Source organism: Daldinia childiae (genome assembly GCF_008694065.1).
Source record: "Daldinia childiae strain JS-1345 chromosome Unknown Scaffold2, whole genome shotgun sequence".
Lineage (NCBI taxonomy): Eukaryota > Fungi > Ascomycota > Sordariomycetes > Xylariales > Hypoxylaceae > Daldinia > Daldinia childiae.
This window is the reverse complement of record NW_022984643.1, coordinates 2,257,536-2,278,083: the sequence shown is the minus strand read 5'-3', so window position 1 is coordinate 2,278,083 and position 20,548 is coordinate 2,257,536. Positions and strand designations below refer to the sequence as shown.

The following is a 20,548-nucleotide window of genomic DNA, read 5'->3' as shown; positions in this document are numbered from 1 at the left end:
CGCAGACACCAGATAGATACCACAACCACAACCACATGGAAATGAATTCCTAATGCCATCCCTTCCTTTTCTATGCGGACATAGACCGTCCTGAGTAGGGTCGAATCCCTGTAAACAATGACCCACAAACACGGAAAACCGACGAAGATGGAGGTGCGCGACGCAATAACAACTCAAAACTTGTCTCTAGATACGCCGGCAAAGGCATACATGTAGCAGCTGTACAGTGCGCTGTTCAGTCCTACCAACGATATTCCTTGTAGGAAGGGGGATTGGTATATACGGTGGGGCAGGTGGCAGACGCAGCAAGCAGATCAACCTCATAACGCGTACGTACGTAGTAGTGTAATCGTCACAACAAAGAATAAAAAGGGGGGTAGGTAATGGGAAAGAAAAAAGGATCACAAGTTTTCTTCGTATTGCAAGTCCATAGTATTATGGTGTGCCAATGAACTCCCCCCCTCCCACGAGCCTGAGCATGGAAGATCTGAATTTTTGTACAGTGCTAGCTTCGCTTAAACACGTCGGGCATTACGGCCCTTTGCTTTTGGTACGGTCGTCCAACCATCGGGATCCGCAGCCGGGGCGGCTTCGACTTCTGGATTAGGTGACGAGGGTTGAGTAGGCTGTTGGGGAGAGCGAGGTTCAGAATGACCATTCGCTCGACCACCTCTGCCCTCGTAGTTGCCTCGAGGTCCTCGTGGTGCACCACCGCGTCCTCGAGCATCGCCGCGGCCTCGTGAGGCGTTGACATACCCACCACGGCTTTGGCGCTGCTCTCCTGATGATGATGTTCTCCAGTTACCGCTCTCGGTTGCTCTGGACTTTGCATTCTGGGCGCCGTCTCTGGATTTGACTGGTGCCTTCTGCTCTGCAGCTTCACCATCCTCAGCACTTACACCCTTCGGTTCCTCCTTCGTCTCAGCTACAACCTCGACCTTCTCCTCGACCGGCTCAGCCTTCGCTTTTTCCGCTTTCTCCGCTTCGGCAGCGGCTTTCTCTGCAGCTTCCTTTGCCGCAGTCTCCTTGGCAATACGTCGCTCTTCCTTTGCCTTATCATCCGCCTCCTTCTTTTCCTTCAGCTGTTGCTCTCGCTTCTCTGCGATCTCACGCTCTTTTGCCGCTGTATCAATAGGACGAGCGGCACCGAAGGGGCTCGCTTTGGACTCGCCAGTCGCAGATGGCAGTCCAGGAGATACCACATCCGGAGATTCGGATACGGTTCGCTTCTGAAGGTTAAGTCGGGGACGGCCTGCAGGAGCTGGGGCAGCCGAACCAGCGACCGATCCACCAGCAGGCGATGAGGGAGCCTCAGACCCATCACGAGAGCGTTCAGGAGACTTCACCAGAGAGTCAGGCTTCATATTGCTGCGCCACTGGTTGTCGCGCTCCGCTGCCGTTGGAGTGCGCTCCGGACGCTCTGGGCGCTCGGGTCTATCTCTGAATTCTCTGGGAGGCCGAGAACCTTCCTGGCGACCTTCACCCCAGGTAGCTGGTGATGCCCTGCGATCCTTTCGGAAGGTATCGCCTTTATTGGCATCATTAGTTCGGGGACGGCTGCTATCTCGCGATCCCTCGGGACGTTCAGGCTGAGGAAGTGGTGACAGGGGGCCCTTGCGCTCCCAGTTGCCGAAATCGCGAACCTTGCCATCATCAGAAGGTGCATCTCGGAAAGCAGGTGTTCGGCGCTCCCCGAATTCGGCAGGACGTCGATCGTTACTACGAGATGGGAGGTCCGCCAGAGGGCCTTTTCGCTCCCAGCTGCTAAGATCACGAGCGGACTCGCCGCCGAAACCACGATTGTCTCGATCCTTGGCTAGAGAATTATTAATAATTATTCACTTAATACTATTGGCACTTGGACTTACGAGGATCGGCAATTTTAATCTTGATAGTACGGCCTTGGAAGCTAGTTCCATCAAGAGTCAAGGCCTTCTTCAGACCGTCGACGCTCGCAAACTCTGCATAAGCAAAGCCTTTTGGGCGTTGTTCGATTCGATCTTCGATGATTCGAACACTGGTGATCTCGCAGTCCTCAAAGAATTCGGTAACAGACTCGGTCGTGGCTTCGTAAGATAAATTTCCCAGATGAGCGGTGTAAGGGGGTTTAGTTGGGAGCTGAGCCGGACCCTGGGTTGCGTAGGAATCGCGAGAATAGCCTTGGGGAGTACAAGTTAATTATTGATCAAGCAATAGCAGTTGATCATCTCGACTTACCTCGATCATTGCCCGAGCCTCCGTAGCTGGAATAGCCAGTTCGTCGTTCGGTGGAAGGCAAAGGCTGAGAACCTAGGGGATAAGAGGTTAGCAAAGTTAAGTCTATTTATAATAAAATCAAATCCCCGATAGGAATTATGACGTACCGAATGAGTCTTCAACTTCATCAGCCCATGATCCGCCATATTCTATTTTATGTTAGCAAAGTGACTCGTTCTCTTCGTCTCTCCGTTTTAATTATGGAATGATGGTACTGTGGACTGTGGACTGTGGACGGGGGGAAGATGGGACGAAAAGGAGACGGGAAGAGGAGGGCGAACTGACTCTCTTCCTGCAGAAAGGCCCCAAGGCTCATCTTCTGCTGCTGTTCCTTCTTCTTAGGCGCTGTAACACATCAATTGTTAGCATGTGATCTCTTGCGGCAGGGTGAGATTAATGGGCGACAACATACCCATGATTGCGGTGTTTTAGCCACGCGCAACGCTTGTCGAGGTCGTCGCGCGCAGAGGGGAGATGAATCGCCGAAGAAACTAAAGGCTTAGTTCTTCGGTTTAGTCGTTGAAGTGATGAGAGAATATGGGTTAAACGGTAAGGCAATAATGATTTTCACAGATGCCAGACCGACAATACGATTGGGACGATGTAAGTGGTAACTGAAAGTTTGCGGGATGGGCAAGGAGAACCGAAAAGTTTCCTTGACCAGAAAGAAAAAAAATGGATGCTGTGAAAAAAAAGGCCGGGAGGGTTAGCTTAATTTTTTTTCGCCAACGTATGAGAGATGGGGAGAATTAAAGCCTACCTCAGTACAAGTTGACCAAGTACCAGCAATTTTTCAACTTTGATGGCGGGGTTCAGCTTTTAATAAAGTTAAACTTCACACATTTATTGTGCGTTTTTATGTGTGATGTATTATTGTACCTTAGGAGGGGGGAAATTTTAGGTAATCCTGGGTACATAAATCTATAGTATGCACTACCTTGTTTTTAGTGGGATGTAGGCTGCCTCTAGGTGCACACTTACCTAAGAACCTTAGGTACATAATTTATTAATGTAAACAAGTACATATGTAGGTATTTATATATATATAAGGCATCTCTCTAAGTAGGTATTATATGGCACATATGCATACATATAAATACCTTAGTACTGATCAAGGCCTAGAGGGTTCGAGGGGCTCACCGATTCCGCTCCCAACTACATGTGCTAAATGTGCTAAATTGAATAATTATCAAGATGCGGACTGGACATGCTCGCGAGTGCCGCAGCTTTCTCTTGTCATTCATTGGCCAGCTTTTATTGGGCCATCGCTCAGGTACTTGGTCTCTAAGTACCTATCCTATTGATAGGAGACCTAACGAGGTTTGACGGATTGGAACGCAGGGATTTATTACCGCCGATGGCTGTGATGGATTAGGTAGAATTCATATTTTGAACTGGCTTACAATACCTACGATAATTCTCAACTTAGAAAACTTCCAATCAAACATGACCATTGATTGAACATTTAATTGATTAATTAATTGATTGATTGATTGATGAATTGATTGGTTGGTTGATTGTATAGGGAGTTATAGAATTTTAAATATTTGTGCTTTAAATTTATGCTCCAGATACGAATAATTCGGCTCTTGACAGCAATATTTAAACGCTAAAGAAAATATCCGTGCCATCACGTCTTTAGACTCAACCAACTGACATTACCTTAGCTTTAGGTAGTCTTATAAATCTACCTTGGTCTTAATAAAGGGACTGGCGCAACTTCGATATATCTTCAAATATGGTTTCCTCATCGCAGCAACCCACGCCTCAGGGGCCCTCATCCTCAAAACCTAACCCTAACCCTGAGGCTATTAGTCCATATGATAGGGAGATGCCATCAGCAAACGAGCTTATGGAAATTGCAAGCAAGTCATTGCAAACTGGAGTTATGGCCGGTAAAGTCATACCTTAGCTAGCGGACTAATGGTATAGACCTACTAACTTGAGTTCATTCAGGTGGCGTTGGTTTGGTGATTGGGGCTGGTTCTGGCATTGTTCGATCAGCACCACCAGCATTATTCGCAGTAGTTGCCGGTCTCCAATGGTTTGCTCTCGGGTCTACTTACACGGGTGAGGGTTACCATTCTTTAATCTTATATTTCTAGTCATTAATCAATATACAGCTTCAAGGGATCTCCTTTGGCATGCCTGGGGTGGTAAAGAAAATCTCACCACATTAGACCTAGTGAAGTCGAGCGGCGTAGCTGGTGGTGTGGCTGGGATGGTCGGTGGCATGTTTCGTAAGTCTTTCCGATGTCTATACATACTATATTCTAAACCTATGCTAATTACTATGTAGGGGGCCCTAAGAATATTCTACCAGGTATTCTAGTTTTTGGCACCGCTGGAACTGCTGGTGCATACCTAGCTCAGCTTTTCAAGAGCCAGTCCAAGGATGATTCCAAGGCCAAGTCGGGCTGGCTTGATTCAAAATGGAGTCCATTAAAACGATTATCAGACAAAGAGTATGAAGAAAAGCTCGAAGAAAAAGTTCTCCGGATAAACGCCGAAATCTCTATCATTGATGATAATATTGCTGCTCTTCGAGCGTCAAGCGGAGCATCAACTAAACCAAGCGAGGGGAATAAAAAAAATGACAACTCCTAAACTATCAGCCAATACGCTATGTTGTTTATTACAATTAACTATCAGGATTTCTCTACTACATGTAGCAACAGAAAAGCCTAGATGATGTTATTGAATAACTAGAAGTGACCAAACTCGGTTTATATTAGGTTCTGACGGGAGGAATTGGCACCAGAAGTAAGACAATATGCAATATGAGACATTATCACAATACCTATATATGCTCTGATGTAATACTACAGCTTGAATTATCGCCGACTTTGCCGACAATACTTCGCTTACTTAAAAGGTGAGCCTTGCCAAGCCTTTAACATTACAATGAGCATTAGCTGCCGTGTAGCAACACGTGCAACTCTTCAAGGGTAGGATACTTATTTAACCTACCAGACGGCGGTATCAAAGATCTTCATCACTATCATTGTTAGTCTTGATCGTACTGTGACACATTCAACGTAATAGGAGTTCGGTATGCCAATTATATCGAAAGATGTAAGGCTATGTAGGTACAAAATGTTAAATGCATGGATATGACCTCAGCATACGTCATTGCTTGTGTAGTTGTGTAGACAAAACCATCCCCCACATATGATAATACAAATTAGATGCGCTCGCCTCAAGCTAGCTATTCATATCCAACCCATCTAGGTTATTCATTCATACTAAACCAATTGCAATACTCCCTACCTTACAGACCCGACATAGCTTCGTTTTTATTAAAAGGTAGCCAAGATGTCTGATTCGCAAGGAGGCCACTCGTCTGGACTACCCCTTGACTCGAACCAACATAGTCAGGCACAGTAAGTTGTCTCTCCCATCTATTCCCACATATGAAATAGCCACGAAGGTCCAGCAATCCATATGATATGCCGCTAACCTCCCCTGCAAACCAGAAACATCATCGACGAGACCTCCGCGACACACGGCAACACTACTCAGTCAAATCTCGAGGCCAACATAGAATCCCACGACGAGGCGCTTAAGGACAAGGTTGACGGCGCTGTAAGGACCGGCCCGAAGAAAGCCGACGAGACTACCGGCGGCAGAGTGCAAGTCGGCGAAACGGGCGACTTGCACGATCTTGCTGCAAAGAGGCAACCCTAGGAGAAATATTAATTTATTAACTGGCTTAGCTATGTGGCAGGAGAGCATATATGACACTGGAGTTGGTTTGTTGGTTTGATTATTTCGATATGGGAAAGAAGGTATAAGTACCAAGGCATATCAGAGGCACGGTATGTTTATTATTGCTCTTGGGAAGCAACGTGGTGTTTACGCCTAGATAATAGTACTAAGGACTTTCAGTCTGACTTTGAGCTTGAAGCAAGGTCTATACACAAGAAAATCCGAGCAACCTAAGGAATACAATTTGACATTCTACCCGAAACTAGGCCCTAGAGGGAAATGAAGAGTAGGAGGAAGCTAAGATATTGTAACACGTGTATATAACGAAGATATGAAATTCCTATCGAGTGCATAGTATACATTGAGCCCAGATCTACTTAAGGAGGGGTTGAGAAGACGAATTCTGTTGAAAGACTTGCCCCGAGACCGACCTAAGATGTCGATACAACATCATAGCACGTTCTATCACTTATCATTGGGATAATAATTTACTGATATAAACAAGGTTGATAAGATGTAGACCTAATATAAATAATCCCTTCACGTAAACCCTTCCCTGTAGATATAGAGCCAACTATAGGTATCGTTGATATATATTACCGAGGGTAACAGTAGGTAACTTCGACATCGGTCACGGCCATTTTATATCTGTTATCTTTCCAGCGTACAGGCATATATATATATATACCTCGGCTACTCGCGGTAACGATTCTATTTGCCAGCTATCACGTCTTTGATACGCAATCCGACAAAGCCAGTTATAGGTAGGGAACTATAGTCACCTTAAAAAAAATATCGAGACACGTGTCATGATATTCGATGAATAATTAAGAGAGCTAAAACAACCGTAATAACCCTGAATATACTCCAAATTACCAGAGGTATCAAAGTCCATTAATAGACGCATACACACATACACACATGAAAGACCGAAATGAGAATATCCGGACCCCAACCCCCGCAGCTTTCTCTGCTAGGTAGGTATCCCCCTTGACCCATACCCCTTAGCTCTTAGTCCTTCTTGATAACCGCGTCGAAGATCTCCTTCATCTTCTTAGCGCTATACTTCTCCTTCCGTTGCTGGCCGTCGGCGTAGTTGACGTAGGTGACGCCGAACCGGGTCTCGTAACCCTCGGCCCACTCAAAGTTGTCCATCAACGACCACGCCATGTATCCCTTTACGTTGACGCCGTCTTCGCTGGATGCCTTGGCCATCGCGTTGATGTAGTCGCGGAAGTACTCGTATCGGAACGTGTCGTTGAGGATCTCGGGCTCCTTTAGGTCGTTCTCCCCCTTGATACTTGTTCCGTTCTCCGTTACGTAGATCGGCGGGTAGTTGTACCGTTTACTGAGCCAGTTAAGTAGACCTCGGAACCCTTCCGCGTTGGGGCGTAGCCAGAATGATTGCGTCTCGGGACCGATGCACTCGCCGTTCTTGCTGTATGGGTGAGTTGATAGGTCACCTAGGAAATCCTCCGGTGCCGGGTTGCCGTCGCCGTGTTTGACATAGTCGGCAGTGTAGTGGTTCATGCCGTAGAAATCGTTAGAGCCCTTAACTAGAGCTAGCTCTTCAGGTGTGAACTCCGGCAGTCGGTCACCGAGTTGCTTTCGCATAGAATCGGGGTACTTGCCCAAATAGATGGGGTCAGCAAACCACGAGATGGCAAACTCAATCTTTCGGTTGGCAGCTTCGACATCTCTCGGGTCCTCGGGGTCCCACGGGTATGTATAATCACCGTTCAGAGTGATACCAATCTGTCCCTTGTCCTTAGGCTTGAATTCTTCGCGGTATACCTTTACGGCTCTACCGTGAGCAAGGAGCAAGTTGTGGCCGACGATCCAAGGCTCTCGGCTGGAATCACCGACAGCGGACTTAGCTCGGTTAGATGTGTGACCGGGGGCGAAGAACCCTGTACTGTATCCTAAGATAGAACTACACCAAGGTTCGTTGAATGTGATCCAGTTCTTGCATTTAGGAATCGACTTGAAAACGATGCGGGCGTAGTGCTCAAAGTCGAGTGGGAATTCTTTCCTATTCAGAAGTCCACCATATCGTTTGTCAAGCGCATCTGGGACGTCCCAGTGTAGTAATGTTATGAAAGGAACAATACCAGCTTCAAGTAGGTCATCGACGAACTTGACGTAGTGGTCAATACCAGCCTGGTTAATGGGATCATTACGACCACCGAGGGGGATAATTCTTGCCCACGATAGAGAGAAGCGATAGGCAGTAGCACCCAGCCTCTTCAGGAGGGCGATATCTTCAGAAGTTCTGTTGTATGAATCACAGGCGACAGACCCGTCAGTTCCATCTGCAATCTTCCCCGGAATAGCACAGAAAGTATCCCAGATAGTTGCACCACGACCATCTTGTTGGGTTGCGCCTTCGACCTGGTAGCTATGTGGGGAGAAAAGCTGAAGTCAGTGACGAAATTATTTTAGTGTGTGGGTAGGGCTAATATATCTAATAGAGACAAGGAGCTCGGTAGATAGTACTCACGCAGCTGTAGCGAAGCCCCAGAGGAAATCTGAGGGCAACGACATATTGAACAAGCGCTCTGAATTTTCAAAGGCAATAAATAGAATATCTAGGCTATTCGAGATTGCCCACTAGCGTTTCGATTTCGTCCGGGAAAATGGATATATACTCTGATGCCCAGCCAAGACTTCAGACGATCTCACGAAGGGTATATAGAGAGAGCAGAAGACGTTTGATGACTGTTGAGTCGAATCAGGCCGAGCAGAACGACTGCTCGACGTTGGAATGGAGGCCAACATCTTCTTTATACCCTTGTGAGGTTTTAGGCTTTCAGAGGCGAGCTCGTCTGCTTTTCGATGTATAGTGTATGACCGGCACTTTCCCCTTTCTCCCGTATCGGACCGTGACGACCGAGAACAACAGGCTTGTACGATGATGGCTGTATCTCCAAACCATTCATACCCATTCTAGCCATTCATACCCACATAGGCCATAGCAACCATCTCCGCCGCGGGGTAATTGGAGCTTGTAAGCACACAGGCAAAGAGACAGGGTCCAGTTTTTGATTTGGGATGTCCCCCCACAAACGAACTCGTCATGTGCCGGAATCATATTAGATCCCAGCGACGGCCCGTGTCTCCGGACACCAAAAGGCACATGTCTATCTAAGTCTCGAGTCTTGGCCCTTTATGCAGCAAGGGGCTCGTAGAAACTTCGGCGGTAAACCCGAGTGGGTAGATACAATAGTCCCCATTTTGAACAGCGGTGTTCCTTGGATTCGGGATAGTCACGAATTGATGAGTGGCGGCGCTAACGATTCAAAAGATCGATCTTGGCTACCCGCCCTGCCTGCTCCGTTGGAATGCGGCGCAACATCCCTTCGCGTGGAAGGGTCCAACTTCGAGAAGCGGAGGATAGTCCACGATCGGCGAGCTATCCGACTTGCGAAAAAAAAAAAAAGAAAAATCAATAATAAGCACTTGCTTAAGAATTGTACCCTAGAAACGGCCTTAACGTCAAATTCGATAGCTTGGGAACCGGTTAGTTTATGCCGAGTCCCGGAGATCAATGTTGTCGTACATACATGATGATTTTTCTTATACGTTGTTTTGCGGAATATTTTTCCTATGTCCATTCACCGACTATCATCTCGGTCGTTGCAGAAAGATCTCGGCCATAATTACTCGATAGTTTGAAAATCACCTGTTTCGGGCTTACCCAATTTTCCTGACCGAGTCAATTCCCTATTCGATACAAGTTATTCTCTTAGACGGAACCTCGGATCTCATTGACAGATCACTAATGTGTATCCTTGCATATAATGAAGGCTTCAACATATGATTCACGTATCTAGTCGCCGTGTTGCAGGAATAAAAGGCACTGCCTGCCGCTAACTGGAGAACTCAGGAGGAAGTGAGCTTGTTTCCGACGGAAGCAGTACTTATCCTATTTCGAATCGATCCTTTTTTTTCTCGCTAATGCTTTATAGTTGTATCGTCCGGTAACGGGTAGATTCGATCGGCCGCATGTACGGCGACCGAGCGATCAAAGTGATGCCCTAAGCAGTATTCCCGCCCTCTCCATCATCAGCTTCTCCGCGTTTTCTCTTACCCGTCGTAGGCGAATCATAGAATAATACCGTCTGTCCTGTTTCGTCCCCTGCCGCATCATCTCCCGCCCATTCTGTGATTTCGTACTCGACTCGAACCTTGCCGTCTCGACTTTCCCTAACACCTTTTGTAGTATGTATGTTGCCTAGACGACTACCTAAAATCATGCTTTCAAACCATGGAATACCAGCTACGTCTCGTCCGATCAATTGCGAATCTTGGTTGGATGCACGAGTAGGTACAATATTCATAGGGTCCAATTCGGATTCGTCGGGAATCAGGCCTAGATCTTCCAGGTCACGAAGATCCTCGGTTAAGAGGCTACCCAGCGTCAATTGAATATAGTCGGCCTCACTCCTAGGTTCTTCGGACCAATACGATAAGGGAGTCCCGCAGAACCCGCAGAATTGCCGCATAGCATTTTGTTCAGCGGGGTGGGAATAGGCACGTTTAATATTAGCCCGAGACTCGTCGGGGAAGAATGGAAATATTTGGCTATGGTACCACGAAAGCGGAACTCTAAGGAAAGCCGAGAGAGGCGTCGCTGATGAGACTCCTATCCATATGCTACGTTAGCTCCGCGTGTATATTGCAACTAACAGGTAGATGAGAGAACAATATGTAGGGTTCATCAAATTTATACTTACTATGGCCTATGGTTGAATCAAAGAGGATCTGAGCTCCTCCAGATGAACCCCCGGGTATTAGGATCGTATACTGATTCCTGCCGCAATGGCAACTTCCTCGTAAAGCTCTATCGGAACTCATCATGTATCTTTCCCAATGATTTAAATTTGAGGGACGATATTAAGTGAAGATCAATGAAGCTTTAGTTGGCAAATGAATAAAATCGCAAAGGGGAGACAGAGATGGTATTGCTATGAATTAACTAGTATAAATCCTAATATGTATATTATGTAGAAGTTGGAATCGTCTGGAATGACCGAAACCGTTCCAATTCGATAATCTCGTGTGAAAGAAATCATAGGTGATGATGATTCCAGAATGTTTCGAAACATTCAATTAAAGAAAGGCGCGTCATAAAGTGGGCTGATAACGTTAGCCCCACGGAGGTAGTGAGGTAATTCAACTGGCAACTGCTTGGTACATGTATGTACTTTGCCCGTTCCATCTGATAATTCGTTATTGCAATTAGCCAGATAGACTGTAAACTCTTAAAACTTTATGTAATATACCTAGTAACTAGGTACCTAACAGGTATTTTACCTAAGGTACCTAGGTAATTACATTATGGGACTGGGGGGATCTATTGACATTATATTAGCAACAATATCGATATAATTACATAATTACAAACCTTTAACATCGTATCAAAACCATATTAACAGGTCGATATAATATTTACAAAACTTATTATACTAATTTTATTACAAATACTTACAAATTAATACTAATAAACAATATATTAAAATATTATTATATTAAAAATATTATTTATTTTATTATAATTATTAAACTTATTAACAATATTTAAATAACCATTATATTTATAATAATGTTAAAAATTTAACATAATATTAAATATTTAACATAATATTAAATATTTTACATAATATTAAATATTTTACATAATATTAAATATTTTACATAATATTAACTTTAAATATATACTTAAATATATATAAATTAAATAAAAACTTAAAGTATATATATATATTATAATAAAATAAACTTTAATTGTAATAATTTCGTAATATAATAGTAAAATATATAACCTGTAATTTTATAATAATATTTTAACGTAATTTTTTTAATTAATTTTTACATATATTTATATTTATATTATATGTAATATAAATATATAATATATTAAAAACTTTGTTAAATTATAAAACTTTTTATTTTTTTATATTATTTTAATATATTACTTAAGTTAACATTATATTTTAATTTAACATAACCTTTTATATAATATATATCGATTAGGTAACCGTAACTATCATTAATAACAATATTTAAAAAGCCACTTTATTTTAATATATCAATATTTCGAAAGTAATACAATTACAACAAAATATAATCGTGTACGTAAGGTAGCTATTTCAAACTTAATCATCCTCATATTTAAAATATAATCACCCCTAAAGGTAACCATATTAAATACACTAACCAATCAACTAAGAAACTAATTCTTAAGCAACGCACCTCCAACATTATATCTACCCCTCAACACCAATGCTAACACTATGTCAATAAACCCCCCCAGCCCTATAATATACGGAAAATGATATTTAAAGAAAGATAAAGACTTCTATATTAACCTTGCCGTACTCCTATCATTAAACACAAATTATAGGACGCTCATCGAAATCAGAATAAATACTACTAGGTAGTTCTAGTTTCAACAAATATCCACAGTTATCTTTCATGAACCGGCTTTCTCGTCTCGTGTAGCACGCTCGCATTGGTTGACTCGGCTAGAACGCCATGATTTCCATTCCCCGCATCTCGGAGATTGTCGTCCAGCTCATCAACAGCTTGATTTTCCTCCTGGGTCGTAGCTGACTCAGCATCTAGGAGCCCCTTATCGGATCGATGTAGCCACCACTTGAAGAATATGGTGAAGAATTGTGCTATAAATACCTGTTCCACCGTATATAAGAGTACCGGCACTTGAATAGACGAGATGGTAAAATTGTCGAGCTGAGACCACATGGCAGCAGCTAACGGGATCCCTACGCTCGTGGTCTTTGCAGCTCCGCAGAAGCAGACAGCAACAACAAGTTCTTTGGGCATCTTTTTAACCGTCACAACCCTCCGAATTACCCCAGGTAGATGAGAGCCCAGTCGTGAGTCAACAACATAACCATTGATTACCTTAGTAAGGACCTCCGGTGGCGATGCTACCCAATAGCAAATAGCAGTAAATAAGATATATTCTGCTATGTTTATAAAAACATTGAATATTATAGACGATTTGGGTAAAGTAGTGAGTGCCCCTGTCTGGAATGCCCCTGAAAAAGTCGACCTAACAGCATAAGTCAGTTTACGTCGAATCCTATATAGTCTTCTTTGTTCCTCTAAAGAGGTTGGTCTACTTACCAAGCTACTAGCATAAGCAACACGGAGCATAATTTTGCTAGGTAAAATGTACTCAACGTCCAAGACACCTGCTTCGGAAATGTCCATCTTAGACACTGACCAACAACGAGCGGAAGAAGAACGCTGAGCCCCAATTGCTTCATGACGTTTGCATACATTGGTCCTAAGGTATCTACCTTCGCCGGTTTGAGCGAGTCAAACTCGCCTCCGCTAGGAAGAAATCCATATATTAGCCAGGGTGAGAGAAAGGATCCGACAACATTGCCAATCACTACTTCGATAATAGCAGCGGCTTCATCACCACCCGCATTCCTCGTCATTACCACGTTAGATGCGATGGTGGTCGGGATGCAGCTAACCACGACCATTCCAACGAGAATGCTAGCATCAATCGTCCCCGAGCTCACTCCTCCGGCAACTATTATGATATGAATTATGACTAGCACAGATCAGCAAACCGACATAACATGGGAACGCAAGTAGAATTCCGTACCAAGTTGAATAACAGGTATGATAACAAGGTTTATTCCTTGTACCACAATGTGCAGACGCCAGTTCATTACATGTTCCTTGAGTTTTGCTGGACTAAGTTGCATCCCATTGATAAAAAATATCAAGGCGATGCCCCCATATAGGATAGAGTATTCTGACCGGATGATACCACCACGGGCCGCAACATCTGAAGGATAGATCAGCAATAGAACACAATACTGAGAAATATCCAAGTCTCTACTAACATACCAGGAAAGAAATATCCTAAAACACAAGCAAGACCAAATCCCAACACTAGCCAATTACTCCAGATGAACCCCGAAACTCGCTTGACCGCCTGAATAAACCTTGGGCGTTCTTTCGTAACGGCGCTCTCATGAGCTCTAGAAAGCTCGCCCATTATTTCCGGCCCGCTCTCACTTGAGTATCATAACCACTGATCTTAAGTAGCAACCGGGTTAGTACCTGGCTTGAGTGGTGATCGCGAATACTTAGATGATGATCGAGTCTAACAAAATAAAAATTTGACATTTTATGATGACCAAAAGAGGTAGGTATTGACAAGGTTACGATGGATACGACTTAGAGCACGCAACAGCTCCTATCATCGGAAGGACGCCAGAGTTAATCCCATTAGGCTAACCCCTATCCCCGATTCCGACATCGAGAAAGGATCCACCCGCAAAACCACATGGCGTTCCCATTTACTTTTCGTGAGACATGACGATGGCGATCTTACTACTAGGTATGTACTGCGTCGAAAAACTTGAACATTAAAATAGAAAGATAACCTTACGTCATATGAGATCAATATATAGCAATGATCTAAGGGATGAGGGAAATTTTATTTCATCTCGAGATACTTTTGCTTCTAGAATATTTTTCCATCTTCTACCGGCCCGTCGCTTTCGTCGTCCCGTCGTCATTTTCTTTCGCTGCTTCCATCCATCTACTAGTTACCCTATACATACATGTCTCAAACCCTCTACAAGGAATAATTCGGAGAATGGTCCCTGATACGCGGGTTTCATCAGTGAAGATCGGCAAGGTCTGGACTTCCGAGACCTTGATCCGGAACAGAACCCGTTCAAACTGAGCTGTTTGTTCGAGGTAATTATTAGTTAACTGATCTAGAGTTTTTAAAGGTCCGTCTATGAAAATTTCTCCGCCGGTTGACTCCCGATTTAGAGTAAGCTCTTCCCCGTTCCGCGCCCATTTCCGAAGGTATCATTTTCTCCTTCCGGCTTTGCTTCGGAGCCAATACTTCAACGGTCTCTTTTCCTCTTTTGGACACCATTCATACGAATTATCCTAGGTTTCTCCTATATTCTACGCCACAACCCACGCAGACTGTGTCAACATCTTATATGTTACGCGATATTAACGCTTGGATTAATTCTAACTGGACAACTTCAACCTCACCGGATCATGACTTGCTAATTTGGCAGTCTATCTGAAGTAAATGTGGATGCCGTTGCATTACACTCACCGTATTCACCGACCCATGGGAGATGTCTCCAATTCTGCCATGCGGTCCCATACGCTTGGGTATAGCTTGTAGGTTTGTTAACCGCGCCGGTTCTCTTAGGAACTCGGGTCCGGCGCGGAACATCCAACGTTGTATTCCAGCATTCAAACAACAGCTCTTCGTCATCGTCGCTGCGACCTTCCAGGGGACGAAACGTACCATAAAATCCTCTACTTTGTCATTTACCAGAAATAGTGATTCGCTTATCGGAAAGGGTGGGTGGAATAAATGAACGAACATCTATTGTTTACTTTATTTTGCATCGAGTACTTAGGACACATACGTAGGTACCTAGGTAGGCAGTTCCCATAATTCGGTAAGCTGCTTATCAAACGACTATGAGACTTGAGTATTGGTTGCCTGTTAGATGGATAGACTGGAATTTTTTTCTCGAATCAGATCCGCTCCATCGTCCCGAGCCTCCTAAATACTGAGTACTAAGACAGAGTCACATTTTGATCAACCTTGGCGTTGATACAAGAACCCCGCCTAAGAACACTACAGGTATGCTTTTATTACAAGGCTGTGAGGTAGCTAGGTAAATATATAAATGCGGAAACCCTTTGCTCTTCATATAACATACTCGCCAATAAAACTATATGATAATTTCGGGGCATTTAGAATATATAGGTTAGGTAGGTAGGTAACTATATGTCGTACAATGTACTGTCTGGTTTTATGAACTATCATGTACTGCTGTAACTGTATAAACCATACATTCGCTACACGTCGACTATTAAAAAAAATCATATTGCAAGTAACCATAATGTCAAGTAAACCGCTAAGGGGGAAATACAGATTTTAGCGTCAGGACTCTCCTTTAACCCAATACCTCAACCCCCACGCGTTTTGAGTAGCGCCCGTGCCTGATATATATAACAATAGCTAATCATAAGCAATCCTAGGTTCAATATGCTAGCCTATCGAGGTGGTGCTGATGAAACGGACATACAGCAAACTGCCGAATGCCCAAAAGCAAGAAGGTAATATACGCGCGCTTATTAAATAGGATATTAAGCGTAGTCCCTTTCTAGCTTTAGAAGCGGAGGTTTTGTACTATTTGCCAAGAGATATATACTACCTACAAGTATTATTCCAAAATGAGCTCCCGGTAACCGGAACCGGTTGGATGCCAATCGCAGATTTGAACGAGCCATCTAGCTCAGAGCATCTACTATCGGTTAGGTGATGGAAACATACCAATATCTCGTTCTGCTGGGATCACGGGAGCAATATAGAAATATCTGGCGAAGTACGGGCTTGAGCAAGCTATGAAATCTTCGAAGGCCGTATCCATGCTTAATTATTTCACCCGCTAGCGTCGCGTGACTCACAAGGGACGTTACAAGGAACGTCAGAATAGATCGCGGACCGATACATCGACTTATATACGTATTGGCTACATAAAGCGCATATATATCAAGCCATTTCTGTATATCTATTCCCTATAATGGATATCGGAGCATTCTGGTTCTCGTGCTATTGATATGACGACGACATGCTTGCTTGCGGCTATTCCGAGCGGAAAGGCCCGTTCCGAGAATATTTGTTATATAGTTTCAACCATGTACATCGTCAATAAAGTGGTTGTTAATACTATAAACTCCAGGGATTCGATATCCCCATTCATCCCTGAAAGTTTTGCGGTGGCTCGGTTACGAGCCGGTGTAGAGTTCAACACCGGAAGCGTAGCCGAACCGAACTTGGGCGCGTTGGTTCCCGAAGGATGCCATTCGGTTAGGAGAGGAACTCGGTGAGATATATTATAGATAGAAGCGAAAGGTGCAACTGCAAAGATTGGAAATACATAACTGCTCAGAGAGGTGTTGCTTGAGTAAGACTTAGATAATCCATCATTCTTGTAAGGACTAACATCCTCTGTGGGGTTCGTAATTATCTTTTAGTAGATTCTAAACGCATCGTAGTAGTTCACTATTGTGCATGTGGAGTAGAGAGATATAAAAATCGAAGGTTTATATAATGATCATAGCCCCTATTAACCCCCGGTTCTAAACCAACAACGCATCTTTTTTTACACAGCCTTTTAAAGTACGTAGTAATTAGGTAATTATATATTTTTTTAAAAGGAATAGTTCGAAACATCAATACCTCAGCCGGTGTAATACCCTTAGATTATTACGTCGGCGATGCTATTCAACATCCAACAACCCCCTTTTACATCCGAAAAAAGTCGTATACCTAGATATTTTTACCTACACTTAACGCCCAATATCTTGGTATGTTCAAGAACAATGGGGAGGAAAGATATGGTAATCAAGTCCTTGTTGTCGTACACCTTAGACAAGCTGGAAAGCTTGGTTGTTTTTTTTTTTTTTAATACAACCTACCCGGTCTCACACCCAAGTCTGATGTTGTTCTAAGGGATATAAGACCTGCTCTTCTATTGTGGGTAATCCAGTGGTACGTACGATACCGGTGGACCAATCCACATTTTCAGTTGAAGGGGCGCGATGGGGGATTGGTGCCTTCTGGGAGCTATTCAATGGATCAAGGCTATACTCGTCTGCTTTCCTATAGGATATTGTATTTCGTGAAGTGCTGCTCGAACGAGGCCTCAAATTGCTTTTCCCTGTTCCTTTAGTATTTGTTGAAGATGAAGCCCATAGTCTGAAAATCCAACATATATCCATTGATTTTACGCCACTAGTTGCTTTAGGGATCGAAGGGAGGCAGACAACAAAGAACATGAGGGTCATTTCGCCCTCGGCCCATAGAAGCGTTGCTGATCCATCATAGACCACATCGAAAGAGTTAAGGTACGTCACAGAGCTAGCAATTCGAAAGCTAGCGAATACGACACAACTTATATTAACACAGTTAGGGTATAACACATCTCTAGGAAGATATTCTAAACTTACAATATGCCCGTCGCAAATACAAGAGAAACTGCCAGTTTTCTCCCCAGTAACATTTTCAAATTCCAAATAACCCATTGAGGAGCAAGAAGGATGATGAAGTCGGATATCAAGTTAAGGATACCGGTAGAAAGTATCATGGTCCAAGGGTCAAGACACCAACCCCCCTCTATAGTCTTGTCCCATATTTTCTGACGAGGGAAACATGCGAGATTGAAAGCAATAAGGCAAGTGAAATAAAAGAGTAGGTTGAGCCACAGTAGTATATGGCAAGTCCAGAAAAACAAGTTTCGAGTGCCGGTAGGAACGAATATACGAATCCAATCCAGGAGAACAGCTATCTTGAGGCAAGCAACTACAATTACGTAGAAAATTTCGGTGAGGTAACCAAACTGTTTATGAATTAGCGTTATACTAAGTACGAGAGGCGATGGCATGTACCCAGAGGAATTTTGTTAAAGATCGTATAGGTGTCTCCCATTGATGAACGAACATGCCAAGTACATCAATGATACGATATATGCAACAGTTATATGCTATGTATATAGCCTACTCGGGCAGGGATTAGCAGGTAAAGGAGAGGGATATGGTTGAGATCTATCAATTTACCAAGGAGGAAGCGACAAGAACTGCTAATAATTAGAGAAATCACCTCCATAAATATGCCTCGAACTTATATACATACAGTCTTCAAGATAAACCTTTTTAATACAAATTAGCCTAGCATATGCTCGCGACAGAGTCAACAATATCGACATGACCATGCATATGGTGATAACAACCATGGACATGACGTTCTTATTCCTCGGATTATTAAGGTTAGGCTGGATATCGGGTGGGGGGTTAGCAGAAGGACTATCCAAATCCACGCCCCTTTTCCCCGAGGGGAAAGTAGCTAGCACGTCGGCGATGTCGAACATTTTGATGATTACCATGTACATGAATAAGATAGAACTATTCGGCTGGGGTTTTCTGATCGAAACGGAAAGAAGCTACAGGGCTCGACCCTCTATTATTATAAAAATAAGAGAGCCAGTACGCTATTAATGGAAGGATTTCGTACTACAATGCCACACGAATAGTGTAGGTACCATAGGTAGCCGACAGCTCCGATGTTCTGCAGATGACAGTCCCCATTTAGCCCCCATAGTGCTGCAAGTCAACACCGCTAACCTCTGAGTGGCTCTGGCTTTGGGGGGCCGCAACAGATGAGTACTCCTGCGGGTTGTATAATAGCCCGAGTTTACGAGGTAGAACCAAACAGCATGGAAACAAATTCGTTGTTCCGCAAGCTAACAATAGGAACCTACAGCTATACATAAAAGTATCCATTGTTCTGAATGTCTCATTTGGAATCCTGACAGGAGCCTAGGAGTGAACTTAAAAAGGATACAAATATAACCAACATCCTCTCCCACTTACTACAGAAGAGAAGTATTATCCTTCGAACCGAATTTATAACATAAAAAACAAACTGCACTATCAAACGCAAGTTAAAATGGCTACTATCGATACCATCGCACCCAGTTGGGCCATTGACGATGAAGAGACTCTAAATCTTATAACCAGTCTCTTATTAGATGACGTAAAGCAGCTCACCTCGGCTGCTAAGGGGAAGCGGACTAAAGGCACACTCACAGATGCCGAGCTTGCTCTTCAGCTCTACTACGAGGAGTTAAACAACGCCGCAAATTTTGCTTCCGATCGTCAAATGAGCAGGAGCATCCAGATAGCAATACAAACCGATGCCGATGCCCTCTCCCAGGCAGAGCGCGAAGAATTCATAGCATAGAATGATCATGCCACCGCTTTCTCGATTTCCCAAGGAATCCCTATAGCATATGATATGGAAAATGATGGGCTTATAGTGTAGGTATAACCACCTATGATTTACGTCAGTACCTACCCAGCTAGTTATTATCACATTATGTCTAAGTAATTAAGAGGATATCTTATGTATAATATAGAGACTGGGTTGCCATTTTTAATTGGAGTGATATTACTATATACCTAAGGTTAGGTAGGCAAATATACTACATGCTACTACTATCGTAGGGGAGATTCTCAGAAAACTCGACTAGTTGTAGTGTACCCACGCTTTGTTATTCTTTAGGTTATAGTTCGTTAGTTTATGATGTTTATTACCGTTAAAGACATTAATCCTGTGATAGCCAGCCTTGGATCGGGTCGTTCCGCATCTTAGGCATTTCTTGGGCATTGGAATTCCTAACCGGTGGCACCTGTTGCTACTGCTTTGACGCGATTAGTATGCTCACGAGTTAATGAACAACTGTCAGGTCGACATATCGTTACCAAAATGCTTAAGGCAGCATCTACATCTACTCGAGGATGGGTTTCATACGTATTACTAGTGAATACTTAGGTACACGAGATCGACAGCCAGCTCTCAGCTTCTCTCGATTCTCTAACGTCAAATCTACTATACACACTATTAACCCATATTGCCAAGTCAATACATATATGACAAAAGTTATAAGTATAAAGGACCATAGAAAGAGATTATGTACACGAAATG

The 20,548-nt window shown here is 43.6% G+C and overlaps 6 protein-coding genes across 6 annotated transcripts; 2 read left to right on the top strand and 4 right to left on the bottom strand.

The window, feature by feature from the left end:
• Positions 1-515: 515 nt before the first annotated feature.
• Positions 516-2,672, bottom strand: GL218_01530 (putative RNA-binding protein sce3; the record flags this gene model as incomplete). Its single annotated transcript, XM_033578002.1, has 6 exons — positions 516-1,816; positions 1,869-2,159; positions 2,218-2,289; positions 2,364-2,405; positions 2,542-2,601; positions 2,669-2,672. The coding sequence occupies 6 exons, from the start codon at positions 2,670-2,672 to the stop codon at positions 516-518; spliced, it is 1,770 nt and encodes a 589-aa protein (XP_033439374.1).
• A 1,322-nt stretch (positions 2,673-3,994) lies between these two features.
• GL218_01529 (uncharacterized protein) lies at positions 3,995-4,863 on the top strand (the record flags this gene model as incomplete). Its single annotated transcript, XM_033578001.1, has 4 exons — positions 3,995-4,151; positions 4,213-4,326; positions 4,380-4,496; positions 4,556-4,863. The coding sequence occupies 4 exons, from the start codon at positions 3,995-3,997 to the stop codon at positions 4,861-4,863; spliced, it is 696 nt and encodes a 231-aa protein (XP_033438415.1).
• A 708-nt stretch (positions 4,864-5,571) lies between these two features.
• On the top strand, positions 5,572-5,943 carry GL218_01528 (uncharacterized protein; the record flags this gene model as incomplete). Its single annotated transcript, XM_033578000.1, has 2 exons — positions 5,572-5,639; positions 5,733-5,943. 2 exons carry the CDS (start codon positions 5,572-5,574, stop codon positions 5,941-5,943), a joined length of 279 nt encoding a protein of 92 aa, XP_033438414.1.
• A 1,032-nt stretch (positions 5,944-6,975) lies between these two features.
• Positions 6,976-8,508, bottom strand: GL218_01527 (Beta-glucosidase 1B; the record flags this gene model as incomplete). The annotated part of the gene is made up of 2 exons (XM_033577999.1): positions 6,976-8,362; positions 8,465-8,508. 2 exons carry the CDS (start codon positions 8,506-8,508, stop codon positions 6,976-6,978), a joined length of 1,431 nt encoding a protein of 476 aa, XP_033438420.1.
• Positions 8,509-10,001: 1,493 nt separating this feature from the next.
• On the bottom strand, positions 10,002-10,821 carry GL218_01526 (uncharacterized protein; the record flags this gene model as incomplete). The annotated part of the gene is made up of 2 exons (XM_033577998.1): positions 10,002-10,609; positions 10,701-10,821. The coding sequence occupies 2 exons, from the start codon at positions 10,819-10,821 to the stop codon at positions 10,002-10,004; spliced, it is 729 nt and encodes a 242-aa protein (XP_033438419.1).
• A 1,611-nt stretch (positions 10,822-12,432) lies between these two features.
• GL218_01525 (uncharacterized protein) lies at positions 12,433-14,008 on the bottom strand (the record flags this gene model as incomplete). The annotated part of the gene is made up of 4 exons (XM_033577997.1): positions 12,433-13,042; positions 13,117-13,555; positions 13,610-13,795; positions 13,858-14,008. 4 exons carry the CDS (start codon positions 14,006-14,008, stop codon positions 12,433-12,435), a joined length of 1,386 nt encoding a protein of 461 aa, XP_033438418.1.
• Positions 14,009-20,548: the final 6,540 nt, after the last annotated feature.